The sequence below is a fragment of the Cataglyphis hispanica genome, chromosome 2 (genome assembly GCF_021464435.1).
Source record: "Cataglyphis hispanica isolate Lineage 1 chromosome 2, ULB_Chis1_1.0, whole genome shotgun sequence".
NCBI classification, from domain to species: Eukaryota; Metazoa; Arthropoda; class Insecta; order Hymenoptera; family Formicidae; genus Cataglyphis; species Cataglyphis hispanica.
The window spans coordinates 8,110,443-8,133,474 of record NC_065955.1 but is presented as its reverse complement, the minus strand read 5'-3'; the positions used below and the strand labels follow the sequence as shown (position 1 = coordinate 8,133,474).

The following is a 23,032-nucleotide window of genomic DNA, read 5'->3' as shown; positions in this document are numbered from 1 at the left end:
TGTCCCTTATTCGATGCATCACTCTGTTATTCGTCCACTCACAGAATCTGACACATGCATTTTCATGATATGGTAACTTTCCAACAAGAGAACACAGATAGAACAAAATGTCACGCAATTGGCTATCGAATAGAGAATTTTTAAAGTCTCGAAAATTTTTCTATTTGACAGCCAATCGTGCGACATGTTCATGTATATTTCTTGCTGAGAAGCTTCCGATTTGTACAAATAATTGCGAAGTGCGCATAAAGATTCATTTACACGATCGGAAACCAACCAATCATGTATCTATAAAAATCTGGAATGGAATAGTATACAATAAGGTTTGGAATAAAACATGAATCTTATATCTTATATGATTTTATGTATATTAGATCTATGAAATAAAATGTGAAAAGAAATTTTATCAAACTCTATATGATAAAGAGAGAGAGAGAGATAATGCTCTCAATTGATGTTTTTAAGTTTTCATTCTAATCAGTTCTAGGGGACTGCATATATAAAAAGTTCGGTGATTAGTAAGCATATGTATGTACTATGATGTTTAACTATATTGTATATAAAGAAAAGGAAGATATTTTCTGAAAAAAAAAGTATAAAATTTTTGATGTTTTTTTTTATGTATGTTTACTAACAGTTGCATCGATATATTACCTCTATATAGTTTAATCTTTTCACTTTATTTATATTTTATTATTTTATTATTATTATTACAAAAATAATTATAATTCAAAGAGTAATAAAAATGGTTGATTTGGATTAGTCAATTAATTGATATAATATTATGAAGTCAGTATATGTTTTTCGCACTAATAATATATATTAAATTTATTTTAAAAGCAAATTATTTTTCGAGTTTCTAAAATACAAAAGATGTATATATTTGTAGCAGATGTGATATATTGCGATAAATACATTTATTTTCTTTTTACATGGTTGGCAATCAATTTTTCATATAAGTAATGTCATTGTATATTATATTTCTACTTATTTTTACAGAGAAATGCCGGATATAAAAATTACACCACTTGGTGCTGGGCAGGATGTAGGACGCAGTTGTATTCTTGTCTCAATGGGTGGCAAAAACATTATGTTAGACTGTGGAATGCACATGGGATTCAACGATGAAAGACGCTTTCCTGATTTTTCTTATATAGTCGCGGAGGGACCCGCGACCAATTACATCGATTGCGTCATTATTTCTCATTTTCATTTAGATCATTGTGGCGCCCTTCCATATTTCACGGAGATGGTAATCATATAATTTCAGCATTTAATAACCTTTATAAGCAAGCTTCTTTTATTTGATGTTTTCTTGAATATTTATACATCTACTCTCTACAGGTAGGTTATACTGGACCAATTTACATGACACATCCGACTAAGGCTATCGCGCCAATCTTGCTGGAGGACATGAGAAAAGTTGCAGTCGAACGTAAAGGTGAAAGCAATTTTTTCACATCGCAAATGATAAAGGATTGCATGAAGAAAGTTGTTGCTGTTACGCTTCATCAATCTGTCATGGTCGATCCGGAATTGGAAATAAAGGCGTATTATGCTGGGCACGTGCTTGGAGCAGCTATGTTTTGGATTCGCGTGGGATCACAGTCTATAGTGTACACAGGAGACTATAATATGACGCCAGATCGGCATTTAGGTGCCGCATGGATAGATAAATGTAGACCAGATTTATTAATATCGGAATCGACGTATGCAACCACAATTAGAGATTCTAAAAGATGCAGAGAAAGAGATTTTCTTAAAAAAGTACGTTTTGTTTTTGGCTTGTTATCTATATTAAGAATAATGGTTTAGTCGATTTTCTTGTACGATTTCGACATGTGTGTTGTAGGTTCACGAATGCATCGACAGAGGCGGGAAGGTGCTAATCCCCGTATTCGCTCTCGGTCGCGCTCAAGAATTATGTATACTTTTGGAAACATATTGGGAGAGAATGAATTTAAAAGTGCCCGTTTACTTTGCACTTGGTTTGACCGAGAAGGCTAATAATTATTACAAAATGTTTATCACTTGGACTAATCAAAAAATTAAGAAAACGTTCGTACAACGGAATATGTTTGACTTTAAGCATATAAAACCGTTTGATAAAGCGTATATTGATAATCCAGGTGCGATGGTGGTGTTTGCCACACCGGGAATGTTGCATGCCGGCCTATCTCTGCAGATATTTAAGAAATGGGCGCCTAACGAGGCCAATATGGTTATCATGCCGGGTTTTTGCGTGCAAGGCACTGTGGGTCATAAGGTCTTAAACGGCACGCGCAGAATAGAGTTTGAGAATCGGCAGATCGTGGAGGTGAAGATGGCCGTAGAGTACATGTCTTTCTCTGCTCATGCTGACGCGAAAGGGATAATGCAACTGATACAGTACTGCGAACCAAAAAACGTTATGCTAGTACATGGGGAATTCGCCAAAATGGAATATTTGAAGGAGAAGATTAAACAGGAATTCGGTGTCAGTTGTTATAATCCCGCGAATGGCGAGACTTGCGTTATTACAACTACCTCCAAGGTTCCCGTGGATGCTTCTTTAGCATTGTTGAAAGCCGAAGCGAAGAGATATTCAGCCTTACCGCCAGATCCGAAGAGACGAAGATTACTTCATAGTGTCTTAATGCTGAGAGAAGATGGTGTGTGTCTCGTAGACGCTGATGAGGTAATCTTATATAGAAAAAAATATATATATATATTGTTATAAACTAATAAACTGTTTATTTATATAAAATAATAATTGTTATATTCTATTCTAGGATATAGATATAGGGTATTTCTAAATAAGTGCGAATAATTTTAGATGATTCTTTATCGAAAATTAAGGGAGATCTTTCATATAAACATATACTTCTATATTCCTTCCTGAGAAGTTACATTCTTCCAAAGGAGAATTTTTTTTTTACTTCAAATTTTGGACAAGTTAGAAACATAAAATTTGATGGACATTTTGTATTGGTAAGAAAGAATACTTATTAATATTGTTGTAGTCTTCTTATATTGTTATAAAGGGTGAAACTAACAACCCATATTCAATTATTTATTAGAACTTTTTAACGAAGCGGAATGTGATTATAAAAATATGCATTAAAAAGCTTGATTCCTTTAGAACCTTTTTTATTTCTTTTATTTTTTTGTAAAATCAATAGTTTTCAAGAAAAAAAAAAAAAAAATAAATTATGCACAGCACTGTGATAAGTTTCGAGTTACGAGAAGTTGAATTTTAAAATAAAATAAAAAAGAGAGTAAAACAAAATTATAATAAATATTGAAAAAATGAAACAAAAACAAGTTATGAAAAAAAAAAATTAATTTTCATCTTCCTTTAAAGGAGTGTAACTCTTCAGGAAAGAATATAGGAGTATATGTTTATATGAAAGACTTCCCTTAATTTCCGACAAAGAATCATCTCTTAAAATTTCTCACACTTATTTAGAAACACCCTGTATATGTTAATTGCACAAATAAATTGATTGTTGTTTTTATATTTTGTTAGGTTGCAAAGGCTGCAGGTATCACTAAACATGTGGTGAGATTTACGTCCACTGTGCAAGTAAGAGATCCTGGTCCAGCACACGCCACCACCTTAAAATTGTTGCAGCCACTGAAAGAGAGATTGTCAGGATGGACCGTCCAATTGACAGATGGCTCTATATCGGTGGAATCCGTTTTGGTGAAAGTAGAAGGAGATGAAGATGATCAAAAAAGTGTTTATGTTTCGTGGACTAATCAAGATGAAGATTTAGGTAGTTATATTCTTGGATTTCTGCAAACAATGTTGAATTAAAAAAAAAAAGAAGTGAATTGTCGAACAAGAAAACTTCGAATTGTGATATTGAAATGTAGTTTTTCGACTATTGCTGCTGAAGGAACAATTATAAATACGCTTTGCATATAAATACAAGATTGACACAGAAATATTTTCGAATAAAGCAGTTTCAAGTGATTAAATGATAGTATGATGTTATTTCTTATATTTTGCATATTTGTGTGTATTCCTAAATAGAATAAGTAGAAATGAACAATATATATTGCACTTTACGTTTTTTAAATTTCTTTTCTTATCTGTGCGGTATTTATATTAAAAAAAAATATATAACTTTATTCCATGTATCAAAATTGATAAGTATGTGTGTGTGTGTGTGTGTGTGTGTATTTGCAACACTTTCGATCTATTTTTGATAGATGTGATGCCCACCTCTCGCGTCTTAGTGAACCACCGGATGGCCGTAACTAAAGGCGCGTGATGTTTTGTATAATGAACCCGCTCTTTAGCAAAGCGTCACACACTTAGTTGGCTAATCCAATGACATTGTTAGTTGATTACAAACGAAACAAAAATAAAACAATGAGTATCAATCAATAGATATCGGCTAAAATTTGTAGATATTTGTTGGATATCTGTTATATTATTGATATTGCGAAAAAAGCAATATTGTTTAGTAGCTAGATATAGCGTCATATATCATTAAGAGTGTTATCGTTTTTATAAAATTTTTATAATGTTTATAGTTTATTAATATATAATTTTTGATATTCAAAAGGAATGATATTATTTGGTCGAAGATCTTATTTGATCTAAAAGTACAACTTTTAAATATGTAAAATTGTTTGATATTAATCTAGTTATATAATACAGAGATGATTCGCGCTCGAAATGTATATTGTATATTATACTCTTTAATTGTGTGTGTGTGTGTGTGTGTGTGTGTGTGTGTGTATATATATATATATATATATTAATGTGACCATATCAATAAATATTTATTTTGTTTATTATTTAAAAAGTGTGTTATCTATTATATATTAATAGATAAGCGAAATCCTTGAGATTTGTCATAATAGTACAGCAGTAAGTAAAACAGTAAACTTTTATTAACTATGAATATGCTTTCTAGATACAAAACGGTAAATAATAAGTACGCGGTGTACTAAACATACATGCCTCTCTTACAAAAATCAGTACAGTAAATTCTATTTCTTTATGCGACCAATCGATTACACAGATGAACAAAGAACTCTTTAAGTTTCACAATATTAATGTCTAATACAGTATCTTTAAACATTCATGCAAGTAATAGTTTAAAAAAAATCGTTCTCCAAAAAACTCTAATATTGCTAATTTGCAACAATATAGAACAGTTGGATATATTATAATAAACAAAACGGAATTAAATATTAATATAAATAACGGTATGGATCATTTCCTAATGTCCATAGATTTGTTTGTTAATTTATATAAACATATTAAATATTACATTAAAAGTTTATGTGAATTATACGAAATAATATACGAATTCATCTCGTGTATGCCTAGCTCATTACAATCCTTGGGCGCAATTATAACTTCCGTTAACTTTTGTATATATACGATCGCCTTGTTCATGTAAACTTGCCTTATATCATATGATTATTGCACGTGAATTGATTAACAAATTTGAACTTGTATACAATGGAATTAACAACATGAAAATTGTTTTATAAATCTGGTGTATTGTGTTCGTTATCGATAACAAAATGTCGTATATATTTTATATGATATTATGCATATATGCGTGTATATATATATATATATATATATATATATATATATATATATATATATATTATTTCTGGTCCATATATACGTCTAATAATAAAAGAAAAAGAAAAGAAAAATCGTCAGACACTAATCAGAGTACGTGACTCAGAAATAATATCAGAATCAATCTCAATATGCAGTATGAAGTCATGGAATTACATTATTTAATCAATTATACAATTTTTCTCGAATTGTAAGAAGATCCTGTGATTGTTATGTTTTTATGCCTCTCGCATAACAGAATTAAAATTTATTAATTGTTACAGTTTATAGAATCTATAAACAATTAATTCATCAATTATCGACAATTCATAACGCACAATTTTGATAATCTTTACAATTGTGTATTGTATAGCTATTTATAACTATAAATTATATAACCATCACATGCGCCAATATCTCAAGATTTTCCATTTATAATCGCTACAAGTTTAATTATCTATAGTTTTCTCCACATAATAAAATATGATATTTTATATTTTTTTACAATAAACATTATCCGTAATATTTTCACTTCATATTTAGTCTTCTGAGTAGCAAAGTATGCCATTTACATCTATATAGCAGTGCTGCATCCCATCTTTTTAACCGTCAGTACTCGCACTGCACTAACGCAGCTTATTTTTCGAAGTTATTTTTTTCCTGAACCACCCTGAAAGAGTACATTAATAAAATGAATAAAGTGTATTTTAATGACTGTGACAGATAATGCACTAATGTAAATATATAAAACAATATATAAAACAATATTCTATACTTGTTCTTCCATCGTACAAAGTTGATAAATATTATTATGTAAATAATAAATTAATAACCAATAATAAAGTAGTACAATTAAATTACACAAAATTTATATCTATTTGATGGAGAAATTAGAGGAAGAACAAATGAAGATATGTGAAAGAACATGCATGATAATGCAGATTATTAATAAGAAATACATATTACATCACTTCATTAAATATTTCTTATTAATAAAAAGATTTCTTGCGTTCTCATCGTCATCTGAATTTAATATTAAGCTAAACGCACATGCTTTTAAATTATGCTACAATCAATTATACAAGACATACATATTCAGAAAATCTCATTAGTTTATAGCTGGAAGCAATTTTGAAGAAGTATACATGCAACATTTATAATAAAACACTAAATAGATAAATAACAGAAAATTCCATTATCTTATATTTAAGAATTTATGAATAATGCACATATGATATTCACTAGCATATACACTAAATAAATAAATAATAAAGCAAAAATAAAATTATTAGAATACTTAGCTTACATGTTATTTATATTCGATTTTATTCGAGATTTTACACTGATACATAAAAATAGAAAGTGATAAAGCAACATTTTTATAGAAAGCTACTAACAATCGCAATAACAATAACACATGCACGCACATACATACACACATAGCTTTCTAAAAATTCTGCTTTAACGTTTTTTATTTTTCATGCAATATATTAATACTAGACAAATATTATTTCAATTGAAAAAAATATATATAAAGCGTGTAACTTAAGAAAGATAAATGTTTATTGTAATCTTTGAAGTTATTATGTCATATATTATCTTAGTATTTAAGCTTCATATAAAATTAACAAAAAAAGGGGAATAAAAAGCGATATGTAAAATAAGTAAAGTATGCTAAATATCGCTATGAGTGAAAAACAATATAAAATAAAAGTATGTTAAATATAGCTATAAAAAATAATTAGTGTTTGTTACAATTAATTAGTTTAGTGAATACGATATTTCTTTTCTTTTTCACGCAGTATACCCTTTACCCCAGTGTTTGTGCTGATACAAATTATGTGTAACTATCTACATTTCTGAATATGTTACATTCATCTTTGTTTTTCTTTTTAAATATATTTCTTGATTTATTTATCAATGTAGCTTTATAATTATAACTTTATGTAATTTATAAAAATAAAATATATCAATCATTTGTCTGATTTAGAAATTATTATATATCATGAATTATATATGGATTTAACAGCCAAAGAGTTTCGTAAGTCATAATTGGCTGGAATTAAAGATGGGAATAGAAATTATTTTTCTAGCCGTATTGTTTGCCAAAATACACAAGATGCAAAAAGACATTCATATAATAATATTATAGTCACAAAATAAAATATAATGCCAACAATAGCCATTGTAAAATATGTTTATGGAACATATAAATATAAGTCAAATCATAGTATAAAAAGATTACAAAAGCGACTAATAATATTAAATATAATTAATATATTTTATAGAGTTTTAAATAATTATATATTTATATAAAAATATATTGTACTTACATATTCAAAAATATAAATAAAAAACATTCAAAAAATTTGGAAAATAAACAAAAAAAAATTTATTTTGTAACTTATCAGAGACATCATTCTTCACACAAACATTAGAGCAGCAAAGAAGTTGATACAAAATATATAAATTTCAAATAATGAATATAGAATAACAGTATTATTAATATGGCCTATATATTTACTGTGTGACATATTAAAAAATATATTTTATAATATAAGTTACATGATGTCGATTTGCCTTTTTTCGCCTTTTTGCCTAGTTTTCTTGTCCCGTAAAAAGTAAATTTTTATGTATATTTACTTCTATGATTTATTATATTGTGATAATATAATCACTGAGTTCTCCATTTATATGAGAAAATGATGAATTTAGAAAATTATGACATTTTATAGAACATTAGCTTATATCAAAAACTATTAGAAATATTTCTCTCTATATTTTATAAAGTAAAAATAATATAAAATAATAATATACAAATACAAAAGTTGAAAATATATGCGTTTATGAATACAAATTTAAAAATTTAATGCCAGAACAAAATATATGTGAGATGAAAAACTAATTTGTAAAATAAATTATGATAAGACCTGACACATGAATTATTCTAGCGGTGATCTACTATTAAACTTTTTCGAAAAGGCTAGGAGAAAACATCTCAGTATCTCATCTTTAGATTTGCATACCTGCGAATCTGCGCCGTTTTGCCATGGTTTTCTTAGTGGACTGTCGAAACAATCAAAACAGTTAAATAGTTATTGATCACAGAGCAAATATTTGAACAACAAGACTATTTTTTTATGAGTCGAAACAATTGTATAGTGATCTGTGATTGTTAAGTAATATTATATATACATAAATATTAAATTTTAATTAAATTTTTTATACTGGACAAACACTGGGACAAAGACTACTGTAAGAATCACAAAATTCCTTATTGTTTTATATTGTCAGATTTAGGAAAAGAAGCCCCCATATTCGGTCAAAAAATAATTTCATATCTGATTTACAAAGTCATTATTATAATATATGTCAATTAAAAATCGCATTCTTTTATTACTTAAAACGGGAAGAGTATCAAACGCTCCTAAATGCTTATTTCAATTAACATTGTTTAGTATTAGCATGCGTAGTATTATATAAATACTACGCATATATATATATATATATATATATATATATATATATATATATATAAATATACAAATAATGTAAAAAATGTAATATGTGTTTTGTAGATATTGTTTTTAGAAAGATATATAGAAATGTAAAAACTGCTACGAGTGTATAACATAATGTTCATAAGTTTTATAATTTATAACTTTTTATGCATCTTGGCGAATTTATATCGTTATTTAATCGTTTGCATCTTGACGAATTTATATCATTATTTAATCAATTGCGTGATTGTGTCTAGTAAACTGCAAAAGATAAATACTATCTATTTTTAGAGATAACGTAAATACTATCTATTTTTAGAGATAACGTAACAAGAAAGTGATATTTTAGCATAAAAATAAAAAGTTTAAATCTAGTAATTTTATACAAACGGCATTAATGTAGTATTATTATATATTATTTTATACCATATTGTTTAAATAAAAAAAAGAAAAAGAATTTTGAGCTATACAAAGTTTACAAAATAAAATTTTTATCTAATTACTTTTCAAATCACATGCTACTTTAATATACAATTTCGCTTTTTCTTGCTAATAAAACCACAATAATAAAATAATATGTCAAACTATACAAAATCAATCTACACCATAAAAAAAATTATTGCTTGAAGAGAGGTATAAGCTACCGAAATAATATTACTTTAATAATAGCAAAAAAATGAGAATAATATGGAGGACTCAGTTTTATTACAAAGAATATCTATCAAAAGTATTATATATATTACAAAGATCATGACAAAGTAAATATTCTTCAAAATTTCTTACATTTGAATATTTCCATTTATTATTGCTTAGAATTAAGTTCTCTATATATTTGTCATGTCTCTTCTTATTTAAATGTTATATAAAAAAGTAGATACATCAGAGTGTCATGCAAGAATATATAAACTAACTTTGAGATTCATAATACAAATAATATATATATATATATATATATATATATATATATATATATATATCTTTCTTTATAAAAATTAAAATATTTAGTGCAAAAAAATTCAATAAATGCTGAAATAAAATGCATATAATTTTTACAATCTGAAAAAATGTTGAAAAGATAGAAATGCATACGCTTCATGTGTGAAGGAACTAATATTCTTTGTAATATTGAGCCCTAATGTATTTCACATTTCAAAAATCAACTGAAGTGCATCTATTACAGTAATCGAGCCAGTAACATTTCTTTTTTGTCTCAGACTTATAAGTTTACCTTCCTCTTTTTCTTGTGCTTTTTATGTTGCTGACCAATCAATGGGTTCCAATTAGCCTGTGTGTTGTGATCTGTCATATGGCAAGATTTGGAGGAGTATTTTGTAGTAAGGGGGCTGTTCTCAATTTCTTGTTCAGACTGACTGATCAAATTGACAGGCTTGGTTACGGAACAGTTTGCAAACTCTGTATTCTTGAGCAGAGTATTTTCTAATGCAGTTATCAGAGCATCAGACACTAGAGGAGGCTGTATTCCAGATTATTGCATTATATTATTTGTTTATTTAAAGGAAACGGCAATTTATCAAATCATAATTATCAATTCGCGAATATGAGAAGAAATACAACACGCTGATAAAAATTTGCAAAATTGCCGTTCCATACCTAGATTACAATAATCTTGTAATTGATACACAGTAATCAAATTGCTAATAGAAATGCACAATTGAAATATACCTATAGATATTTTCAAAATGGAAAATTTGTTTTTATCAATATATTTTATAAAAAATATAACATAAATAATATAATATTTATTTCTGTATAATATATCTTGAGAATATCAAGCAAATTAATCACTGTGTCGATTAGATAGCTCCAGATATATACAGGGTATCCAGTAATATAATATTGTGCCAATGCTCATGAGCGAGTAGAGCACAGTAAATTGAAAAGTTCTTTATCTTTTTTTCTATAACGCTTAATAAAAGAATTATTATTGAATAAAGTCTGACCAATCGTCGTCGGTTTTTAGCCGAACGCACGTCTTAGTGAGCCGCACGTCTGGTAATAGTGCACCGCTATCAGCCGCGCGGTTCACCGACGCCCGGCTAAAAGTAGGCAATGATTAGCTAGACTATTCAATAATAACTCCTATATTAAGCGTCCTAAATCCTATGTTAAGCGTTATAAAAAAAAATGATAAAGGACTTTTCTATTCAGTTTATTATGCTCTATCCACTCGTACGAGCATTGGCACAATCTTTATCGAACACCTTGTATATAATATAAAAATTGCAATTTAGAATATATAACCAGTGGCAATTACTTTTTTCAAGCAAGTTTGCATACATATATAATATTCACGAAATAACATTTTTTAAGCAAATCTGCAACTGACGTCTGTAACACATGATTCTATTGCAAAATTATGTATTTACTAAAATTCTAGACAATCATTAATATGGCATTTTCTTATTTTTTTCAATCAATATAAAAATGTAAGCAATTTTAAAGTTTAGAGGCATTAAAAAAAAGCATTATTAATTCACAGATCACAAAGATCTTTTATCTCTATTTCGTACACATATTTTATATATGTGTATCTAGCATAGAAAAAGGCATTCCTTCCTTCCTTTCTTTCTTCTTTTTATATAGATAATGTTACTGAAAAATTGATATATAAATAATGAATGATGAATAAAATATAAATTTTACATAGAAATTGCAAAAATATGTTTTTATATAGTTTGAGCTTCTTATTCCTTCTAATTGATATAAAATCTATAAAAGAAAATAAAACATCACTTTTAAAACATCGAAAAAATTTTCGAAATGTTATATTACATTTTACAGTTTTAAATCAAGTCATATCAAGAATAATAATGCATACATATTAAGACACAATTTATCATGCATTTATAATGTTATAGATTTTATCAATTTTGCAATAATAATTTTCATATTGCAAAACAATCACACTCAGGCTGCTGCTTATTAGTAATTATCGGCATTAAATCACATTTTCAGTGTCACATTTTCTGTGATTAGTGAAGTATCATATCGGCGTTCTGCATAGTGCAATATCTTACACGTTGTTTTAAAAAAATTTTTGTTAATATAAAAGCTGTATAGTATTTCTGATAGAGAAGACTCCATATAAATAGGAGTCAAATAAATTCTTATTAATAAATACTAACCTCGGATTGAAGAGAATCTGATGTGGGTGGACCGTTCAGCATAGACTGCTCTGAGCTGCTACAGCCGCCGCAAATTTCGTTCTAGAAATGATAAAAAATTTTATTTTCTATATAATTTATTTATTCACATTATTTTTTCTCATATAATTTTAAACATTTATTGTTATATACAACAAGAGAAAAATTAAATAATGCTAAAAACAAAAATACTTACCTTAAGTTGGGACATTTCCTGTTGAAGCTGCGTGACAAGACTTTTCTCGTATACTAAACTCGCTTCACTAGTTTCAACAAGGGAACGTAATTTCGTAACTTCGGCATCTAATGTCGCCCTTTTACTGCACTCTACTTCCAACTCCTGGGATAACCGGGTCTTCTCCTAAAACAATAATGAAAAAAAAAAAAATATATCATAAAGCAGTATTATCAAAATTACACATTTCTGATTTCTATTCAAATAGTATCAATATTCTGTATTATACACATATGTATTCCAATAAATAAAATTATTATACAATTAATAAAAAAACATGTAATAAAGCATTAATGATGAATTTATTTTTTACCTCTTGTAATTGCTCTAAAGTGGCCATTTCATGACCATCTAATTCCTTGATAGGTGTAGGTTTTTGCGCGGTTTTAAGTAATATTTCAGCGCGATTCTGTTCCGCACGATCATCCAACTCTTTCATCCTCTTCTTGATCTATAAAAGAAATAATAGTGAAAGAAATATACTGCTACATCAATTAACAAATCACTGTCTTTAAAATAAAAATTTTTGTAATTCTTACTTCTTCGCTTAAAGTTAATTTGGCTTGCATATTGTTAAGTTCTACTCTAAGATTCGCCACTTCATTCTCCTTCTGCTGAAGTTGCGATTGCCATCTTGTTTCCTCAGATTCTACATGACTCTGTAGTTTGTTAAGCATACCTTCCTAAAAAAGAAAAGTAAAATTTTATATATATATATATATATATATATATATATATATATATATAATTTTTTATAAGTAATATTTTTTAAGTAATATTCGTTAAAAGAGAACTCACCGTTTCATCAATAATCTGTTGATAATGTGAAACCATATTTTGTAGATTTTTATTTTGTCGCTCCAAATCTGATTTTACTTGATCTATATTGTTCTGTTTTAACTCATTCAGAATAGCGCCTACTTTATCTTCAAAAACTTCTAGCCATTGCTCATATGTTTTCTCAGACACTTTAATTTCTGGAAATATCCTCTGTAGAAGAGCCTTAGTTATTTCTTCTTGTTTCTCCTTGACTTTTTGTGTTGTTTCCTGATTAAATTAAGAGAAATATAAGTAATATTATGTATAAGAGAGATTATCTAAGAAATATTTATTCAGAAAAAAATTTTGATCTGACTTTTTTCCATTATAATTAAAAAATATTTACATTGGTTAATATTTACTATTTATTCAGTTGAAATGATTCGAGAAAAATAATAAAAATATAATTAAATTCCTTAAATGTACCACAAAACATATTACTGTAATAGTTATAAGTTTATATACTATTTAGTATTAGTATATATATTATAAGTATAATATTATTAATTACAATAATTCATATTATAACAAAAACTTACTTCAATTCTCTTTTCATCATTGGTTTTGGCACGCAACTCAGCAGCAGAAAGAGCTTCTGCAACTTTCCAGTTCTTTGTGCGTAATTCCTGTGACAGAAGATTAAGAAAGATATGAATAAATTTTTCATGCGATTATAACAGATCATAATTTTTGTAAATAAGATGATTATAAACAATACAATATTAATTTTCAAAAACAATAAAATAAAAAATAAAAACATGCCTATTTATATGAGAAAAGAAATTGACAAAGTAATGCAAGCGATAAACATATAGTCTTGTGTTTTATATTGAAATTAAATTTAAACTAAAATACATTTAGAAAATATATTGTTTAAAATCTGTCAAACAAAAGTATAAGAAAATAATTTAATTCAATTTTATTCAATAAACAAAAAAACTTACATTATTTTTGGATATCTGAAACTCCAATTCTTTTTCTAGTTGGCTAATAGAACTTTGGTGTTTGTTTGCATCATTTTCTAATAAATGTATCCGTTCGTTCATTTTATTGAGCTCTTCCTTCTTGTGTGATAATTCAGTTTTCAATGACTCCAGTAAAGCTTTCTCTTCTCTGAATATTTAGAGAATAAATATTTTATACACATTTGTTAATTTAGATAAAATATAATAATTACATAAGATGTAAGGAAAATATATGTTTTAAATATATTTTATGTTAATATATATATGTATAGTGTCAAAAAAATACACATTGTGTTCAATAAAAAATTTAAATATACATACGAATTAACATGTGGAGGTTCGGTAGTAACAGCTAATATATTTTTAAGAATTTTTTCTTGCTCATGCTGTTGTTGAAGCTCCTTTTGTTTCTCTATAATATCTGCAAGCTATATAAAGCATAAGGTATATACATAAGATATATATTAATATCTTTATAATTTGATTTTATGTGTGTGTGTGTGTGTTATTCATATATAGAACATATATAAAACAGGCGCGCGCGCGCGCATACACACACACACACACACACACACACACACACACAAATGTGTTGTATAATCTAAAATATATACAGTTTATTTATAAAAATATAAAAAAGATTTAAAAAAGATAGATAAATAAACAATACCTCAACACGCAATCTATCATTTTCTTCCTGTAATTTTATAATTCGAAACTGTGCGTCTGTCGCCTTTTTCTCATTGTTCTGTAGTTTATTGACTTCAGTTTGTAAAGCTTTCAATTCGCTTGCAGTTCCATTGGCTTCCTTGATTTGAGCATGAGCATTAGTCAATTCGGCCTGCACACCTGCCAATACCTCTTGTACTCTTTGCATCTCATTTTGATACTTGTTCGCGTCGTTTTTCGCTTCCTTCAAATTATGTTCCGTTTTTTCAAAATTGATCTTTATCACTTCCATCTCCTTTTGCATAGAATTCAATTTAGATTCCATACGCGTGACTTGCGCATTGGATTGTTGCAGATCGTTCAGTACAACATTGAGTTTGTCCTGAGATTTTTTCAATTCATCCTCCTTGTTATTCAACATGGTTCTCAAGGCTGTTATTTGAGTTGCTTCTGATTTGGCCTCATTCAATGAAACTGACAATTCTGACTTTAATTTTATCAATTCAGTTTGAGCTTTGCTAAGTTCAGCTTTTAAAGTAGGCGCTTCATTGGCTTCACTTTTCACGATATTCAGTTCGGCCTGCAGCGAATTTATTTGCTTCTGCAATTCCTGCTCATGCCGATGCGCGCTTTTCAATCTATGATCCAAGTCTGCGTTTGCACAATGGGATTCCTAAATTATAAAAAAAAGCCCCAATGCTAATATAGAAAATAACCAAATTTATAAGTGTTTGTTGAATCTAAACTATGAAGTGCAGTTCTCACCTCAAGTTGCCTGGCAGCGTCTTGTAGTCGATCGCTTGTTTCCTTAAAGTGTTGCAATTGTCCTTCCGAGTGCATCAATTGACCTTGCATTATACCTAATTGTTGGCGTAATATCTCCATCTCTGCAGTACTGCTCTCACAAGTCGCTTGTAGCTCATTTTGCAATTCCTGTACCTCTACGTGTTTCTGGGTCAATTGAGTCTTCAACGCATTTTCGTTTTCGCGCATCTGAGTAAACTGCACCTCCATTTGCTTACGTTGTGCCATCAACTCCTGCTGCAAGTGACCCTGAGTTTGTCCTTGATCTTCTTGTAATTTATGAATAATGGTAGCATCTTCGTCCACTTTGGTCTGCAGCTGTTCAATCTGCCTGGAGAAACCTTGCTTTTCTGCGGCATGGCTTTCAAAGATATGTTGCATTCGCATATGCAAGGTCTGATTCTCTGTATTTTTAGCAGTCAACGTATCTTCCAGCTGCTTGATGTTCGCTAAAAGCCTAGATCTCTCTGAATTAAATTCAGCTCGCAATTCCTTCAACTTATTCTGGAAAGCCACACTCGCTTCATGTTCGTCAGCCAATGCTTTTTCCTTCTCCGCCAATTGTTTTTTTAGCTTGATGACAGGGTCGGCGCGACCTTCCGTCCACTCGGAATGCTCTAACGGATTGTCCTGCTGCTTATTCAAAAGTTGATTGGTAAGGATTTGTATTTCAGATCGACTTAGCTCAGCCTTTTGAATACATAGCATCAATAATTCAACATTGACAGCATCCCCATCTAGAAAGGAAAAAAAAGTTTAGCTTTAATAATTAACATTAATAATAATAATAATATTGAACTTTTTATTACAAATTCTATTTTATTATAAAATAATCTAAATGTATAGATTATTTTTTTCAAGAATATAAATTTATAGATGTATATATAGTCACACACACATTAAAAGTTATCTTCAAAAAATTCTAAAATATGTATTTTATAGAAAAATGTTTCATGCATGTGTTATGTGTAACTTTTAAATACAAAAATATAATTTTTATACACAGTTTTTCAATGATTACACAATTATTGTTTCCAAAATATATCAAAGATTTATGTCACTGTTCGTATTGTAGTACTACCCGGTATAGCGCACGGACGTTGACCTGTGTATGAATATGGAAAGGGAAGATTCTACCTCAACCACATTCCAAAGCACTTCAAAAGAATTTGCTTGACTTTGCTTTGAGTAGATTCTTCACATATTTTACATGCGCTTTATCAAATTTTAATTTAATTTTTTTAGTGTAGAATAATTTATTTTAAAAATTCACGAAAGCGACTTTCTTATTATGTGATCGCAATTTTATAATTAGTTTTTTTTTTTATATAAATCATAATATAAATCGTTATATTTGTTAGATATGAATATATGATATACTCATATCAGGAACATCAAATACAGGAATATATGAGTACTAGTATCAAATAATATAAACTACGAAAGAAAGAGCAAGTTTTATGATACAGGGAGAGAGAAGTAAAGTCGTACTTCCAATCAATTAAATAACCGACTATAGAATGTAACATAAGAGTAGATATTGATTTGCTCTCTATAAGAAACATACATACAAATATAACACACATACAGATTTAGATCATCTTCAAGGTACTATACTATTGTCATTTACTATTGAAATGGATTATTGATCTAAGCAGGTGCGACTGTAGAGATAAGTATGAATTAAAAATAACAAATCTTAAATAATGTAAAAGCAATATCTAAGAAAAATAATCATAAGAAATAATAAAATATGTATAAAATATGTAAAAATAAAACATAAATAATATCTTTACAAACAATATGACTTACCAATTTGAGATAAGATGTCATTCTTTCTTTTTGTCTTTTTTGGTTCTTTGTTTGATAACTGCTGAACTACAACTTCTTTAATAACTTCCTTTACTTCCTTAACTGGGGTCTCCTTCTGCTGCTCCTTTATTTCTTTTATAACTTCTTTATTAGTAGAAAACGAATTAGTATGAGGATTAGAATCCTGCTTCTCATCTTTAGTGTTTTCATCTTTTTTCTTTATAGTATCCTTGTTATTTTTCTTCAATTTGGTTGGTGTATCTTTTGGTGATTTATTAATTTTTTCTACTGTCTCTGTTTGAGTAATCTGCTGAAGATTCTCTCTCTGTGTTGTAACAGATATGTATTGTTATTATAATATTAAATTATTCCTGCAAAATAACTAAATAATAAAAAATTCAAGAAAAAAAGATGGAACTTTATAATATATTAATACTCAGTTATAAGCAATATTCTATAGCAATATAAAAAACACATTGTTAACCTAAAACATTTATTAACATCTCCAGCATAATTATTAATGTTTCATAAATCAATATGTTTTCTATTAGAAAATATTTAACACACACATACACATACACACATGTGTGGGAAATATGATAACAATTTTAATGTTTTGCGAAGTAATGTTTGAAAATAGTTAGTTTTGCTCTTCTTTTAGCAACCCAAAATTATATTTATAACCATTAAATTACGAAATAAAGCAAAATGCAAGGTATAGCAAAATATACATAGTGCAAGAAATTGTGCAAATGATAATCACTCACACTCTGACTCCGTACGAGTTCAAGGTCATCTTTTGGATGAATGAGTTCAAAATGATTAGCCTCTGCCAAGGGAGATTGCGAAGGATACAATTCAGGCCACACAATGGCCAATGGCTCGTCTTTATTTACGAGGATTGGTTTTATCTTTTCAAGTTTTCCTTTCTTCTTATTGCCTTTGTTACTCTCCTAAGAGTTTAATGCAGGTATGTCTCATATTATTTTGATAAAAAAAGCATTAAATGCATTAAAAAATATCAAGCAGCATGCTCAAAAAATTCCATATGGTATTATGTAATAATGGGCATACATAACTCAATCATATTATATCATAGTAATATGTTTTACATAATATAATATAGAATGTAATTTATAAATAATTACTTTTTAAGTGATTTTAAAATGTTGATAAATATATATTAAAAATTAATATTAAAATTAATTGATTATAAATTATTGCTAGCGATTTATTAAGCCGTTTTTCACCTTATGTTTATTTTGTCCTCTTGTTGAGCACATAAACCTGAAATTTATGATTTCCATCATATAACTGTTTTAATGATTTTTCAATATTATCTTTATAAAGAGTTAAAGGTTTATATAATTATAATGTAAACATATTATATGTATAGCTGTCCAAAAAATATTTATGTATAATTAAAGTTGGCTAAAATTCTGTGACAAGTATCCAATTTTCTCTCTTAATGAAGAGAGATTTGTCATGTCTGACTCTTGTTATCTAAGTGATAAGGTAGTCGAAGAACAGAAAAAGAGAAAGAGAGAGAATGCAATATCATTGGAATGCTGTTGCATGTATGATGAAGTTATTTTTAGAGAATAATCTTGAACTTTCAAAGTTACTTATCAATGGGACATATATAAGAATCAAATAGCATGAAGATCCAAACAAAATCATATTCTTAAAATATGAACATATTATTAAAAAACTATACATGTGAATTAAATTCTTTCCAAATAATAATATATTTCTATTTATAAAATCTAATAGTTCATATGTAATTTGACAAATAACTTTCCCATTTAAATATATGTACACACACACACACACACACACACACACATATATATATATATTCAAATAACTTACCAATACATTATTTATATAAATTTGTTAGTGTTGAAAAAAGCAACGAACTTTGTTTTTTATTTACAAAGAACATTTATAAAAGATAAAATAATATTATTTTTAAAAAAGATTTTTATTTTACAAAACAAGAATTATTGTAAATTATTAAAAGAAAATTAACAATTGAAAGTAGCCAAAAAAAGTGACATGCAAAATATGATAATATAAATGAATGTAGTTCTTTAATTCCATTAAATCGCATTTTTCTTTGAAAAAAAATAATAATATAATAAAAAATAATAATAATAATATAATAAAAATAAAATAAAATTTATTTAATTTGGAAATCTTAAATGTCAAATATATATGCTTGAAACAAGAGTTTCTTATTAAGTGATTCGGTGATTCACGACAACGAAACAACATAATATGATATGACAAAATATTATTCTGTAAGTATAAATATATTATTTGTCTTTATGCGTCGGTCCAGAATTTAATGTGAGTGACTCCATTTATGTATTATGATAAAATACATTTTATCGTCACATATAATCATCTGTAAATTATTCAATGTAATGCCCATTATTATATAATGTATATAATGTATAAGAAATATGCAAATATTCATGTTATTGTTTCATATTCATGCATACTATACATAAGAATTTATACAAATTTTCGTATTATTATATCATATTTATATGTATTGTATATAATTAATATATATTAAAATTTATTCAGATATTCTTATGTACGATATGCATGAATATAATACAATAATATGTAAATTGTTTTTTTTTTTTTAATAATTATTTTATCTGTTATATTCATGTTTAGCTTATGTCAAAAATTATTATTTTTATATGAAGTTTGGAAATAATGTAAATGTGAAATGTTAAACTTAAATGTGTAATAGTAACAATTACAAAAATTTTATGTGGAGATGTATGTCCTATAAATTATATGACAACTAATTATATGGAATAAAAATATATGACTTGCAGCCCTGTTAATGAATCTCTTTTCAATGGTAATGATATATCATATTATGTATCACCTAGGTTATTGTATTTCATGTATGAAATATGTAGCAGTAAAATCTTGAATATTTCATCTTTACATATGTCTTTTATATTAGGAAACGGTCATAATTACAGTACTTTTTTTTACCTGGTGCGAGAGGGAAAATGCAATTATATATGTGCCTAATCACATATATACCTATATATGTGACTGTAGTAAAAACAATATAAAAATATCTAGTAAATAGACATAGTATGTACACATATGTATATTTTTTCTAATAATTAAAATAGAATTGTACTAGCAAGCTTTCTTAAGATAATATTGAACAAGAAACAATCCATACCATTAATTTTGTTCAATTCTTATGGATTGATTACAGTCTCTTTAATGAATAACAGCAATAAAATAATAAATTGTAAACTCACTTGTACTGGTGGTTCAGGAGGCAGTATTTGGGGAGTTTCTTCAAATTGTACATGTTCTGTCCTTTCATCCTTATCATCCTTGTCATCTTTCTCCTCTTTCTTCTCTTTTGCTTTCTTCCCTGCCTTATTCTTATGTTTTTTTTCTTTATTTCTATCCTTTTTATCTAAAAATACAATAATAAATTTTTTAAATATAAGACAATATTATTTTACAACATTTAATATTTTATTTAATTTATATATTTTATTTATAATTTTTACTTATTTCTATCTATATAATTCTTTAATAATTTTTATTCTCTGTAACTAAATTATATTATATGCATTAAAATGATTTTATTAAATTGAAAATTTAATTTTACAAATTAACATACTTGACAACAGATCATCAGGAAGCTTTCTCTGTTCGGCAATTGCTTCTTCATAAGATTTCTCTCTCATAGCATATGTTGATATACAGGCAATAACTACAGCTGAGATGACAACAATACCAATATATACGAGTCCTGTCTGGATATCCATTTTTGTCTTATCTACGAAACACCATTTTATAAAATAGATTATCAATCATTAATTGTGTTGTATGTATTAACTATAATGGAGTACTTTCTTTTTTTTACAATATTTTCTTATTTTTCTATATCTATTATATAGTATTACTCAATCTAAATATATTTACATGAATGTTTATCCTTTAGATCTACTGATACACTGTTTAAAGATTTTGTATAAATCATCAAGATAATACATTACTGATATTTGTAAGAAAAAGTGCCCTTTGCTCAGACAATTATAAGTAATAGAAGAATAAAGAAACAATTAACTGTGTGAGTGAAGAATATACACACTTTGAGAAAAAACAAAAACGAGTGCAAATGGTCAATAATATTTCACGAAATTCTCGCTAACAATAAAGAGTAAAACAAAAGTCGGTCGCGGATCGTATGCTGGTGAATTTGCCCTTGAGACACGTCCCAATAGCATGACGATGGAACATCATCGACGAATACGTATACATATGCAAGCGAGCGGAGCGGGATAAGTCGGACACGATAGAACGGTCGTGTGAAATTTCGGAAAAGGACGATGACATATGGATGACAGAGCGCGCGGATCATCGACACATCATTGATCGACGGTGTAATCGCGAGGTGTACCGGCGAATCATCGCGTCAACACGTTTAACGGTGTTACGGCGACCGGCACGCCGTGTTCGCCGCGACGACCACTTACCGAGGCTGTTTATTTCCTTAGATTCCAGGACACGATGCTACGCGGTGGACAACACTTCCGTGGATGGACACGATCCTCGGCAGGAACGGCGCGTGCTATGATTTCACGTTGCGGCTAATCGCGAGACGAATGAGCGAGCGAGCAAAGCAAGCACGACGGAGCGAGAATTACACGCGCACTACACGATTCCTCGTAGCGCTATGGCGACCGGAGCCGGACGTAGAGCGAGCTATACTAGGCGCTGCAAGCCACGCCTATCGGCTGACGGCTCCTCTGATTGGCGAACGGCCTTTGCCACGTATGCAAGGAGATGACGGCGCTCATCCGCGACTGTCCGCGACGGTTCGACAATTTTTTCTCGACGCGATTTGGTATCAATTATAACGATGACGAATCAATCTAATTTAATTCTGCGAATGCCGAAACCGTCATATTCTGTCCGTATCCACGATGCATACACGCCTTAAAATGTCGATGTTGCACATTTGCATGCGTGTCACTGAACACGCGTCGCGACGTTGGCCAACGTCGGCAAGATTATGAGATTTGAGATTATCAAAGATCATATATGGTGGCCAACATGCGCGGATGCGAAAGTGCAGTTATTTTCACTTCCGCTGGGATAACGGCTGACCAATCACAGTCACTCCATTCTTCAGAGAAGTAACTATGATTGGCCAGCCTAATGCCCGCATCAGCTACGCACATTGAAAATTAAGGCCAGATCTACAATAGATGTAATAAGCCTTTAGCCTTTAGACCCCATGTTCCGATATTACTGTCAGTATTGAAAATCTATAGGTCACGAAACGTGAACTATAGATTTTTTAGTACTGACAGTAATATCGGAACACGGCCAGAATTATAACGGTCAAAAATTTTAATCGTAAGAGCTGGAATCCAGCCAGCTCGTTTAAAGCTTAGAGATCGGAGCGGGAAACATTTCTGGCC

General features: G+C 28.6%; 2 protein-coding genes and 1 long non-coding RNA gene across 9 annotated transcripts in view; 2 read left to right on the top strand and 1 right to left on the bottom strand.

Annotated features, from left to right (window-relative positions):
• LOC126858809 (uncharacterized) overlaps nucleotides 1-23,032 on the top strand; it is a 116,372-nt gene that overhangs the window by 48,421 nt on the left and 44,919 nt on the right. The gene's annotated exons all lie outside the window — the stretch shown is intronic.
• Nucleotides 184-3,963, top strand: LOC126858763 (integrator complex subunit 11). 3 transcript variants are annotated; one of them, XM_050609306.1, is made up of 5 exons: nucleotides 184-323; nucleotides 1,000-1,252; nucleotides 1,345-1,767; nucleotides 1,853-2,677; nucleotides 3,509-3,963. In XM_050609306.1, the coding sequence occupies exons 2-5, from the start codon at nucleotides 1,004-1,006 to the stop codon at nucleotides 3,797-3,799; spliced, it is 1,788 nt and encodes a 595-aa protein (XP_050465263.1). In that variant the 5' UTR covers nucleotides 184-323; nucleotides 1,000-1,003; the 3' UTR covers nucleotides 3,800-3,963. The 3 variants fall into 3 exon arrangements, with proteins under 3 accessions (XP_050465263.1, XP_050465262.1, XP_050465264.1); XM_050609305.1 differs by lacking the exon at nucleotides 184-323 and adding an exon at nucleotides 366-528; XM_050609307.1 differs by lacking the exon at nucleotides 184-323 and adding an exon at nucleotides 575-593.
• Nucleotides 4,870-22,597, bottom strand: LOC126858746 (kinectin). 5 transcript variants are annotated; one of them, XM_050609257.1, is made up of 17 exons: nucleotides 22,082-22,597; nucleotides 21,223-21,381; nucleotides 20,849-21,012; nucleotides 18,311-18,496; nucleotides 17,544-17,868; nucleotides 15,693-16,468; nucleotides 14,929-15,600; nucleotides 14,580-14,686; nucleotides 14,238-14,406; nucleotides 13,833-13,919; nucleotides 13,273-13,521; nucleotides 13,014-13,157; nucleotides 12,788-12,925; nucleotides 12,436-12,600; nucleotides 12,222-12,302; nucleotides 10,304-10,549; nucleotides 4,870-6,245 (listed from the first exon to the last, which is right to left on the bottom strand). In XM_050609257.1, the coding sequence occupies exons 2-17, from the start codon at nucleotides 21,368-21,370 to the stop codon at nucleotides 6,225-6,227; spliced, it is 3,678 nt and encodes a 1,225-aa protein (XP_050465214.1). In that variant the 5' UTR covers nucleotides 21,371-21,381; nucleotides 22,082-22,597; the 3' UTR covers nucleotides 4,870-6,224. The 5 variants fall into 5 exon arrangements, with proteins under 5 accessions (XP_050465214.1, XP_050465215.1, XP_050465218.1 ...); XM_050609258.1 differs by lacking the exon at nucleotides 18,311-18,496 and having other exon boundaries at nucleotides 22,082-22,596; XM_050609261.1 differs by lacking the exon at nucleotides 10,304-10,549 and having other exon boundaries at nucleotides 22,082-22,595.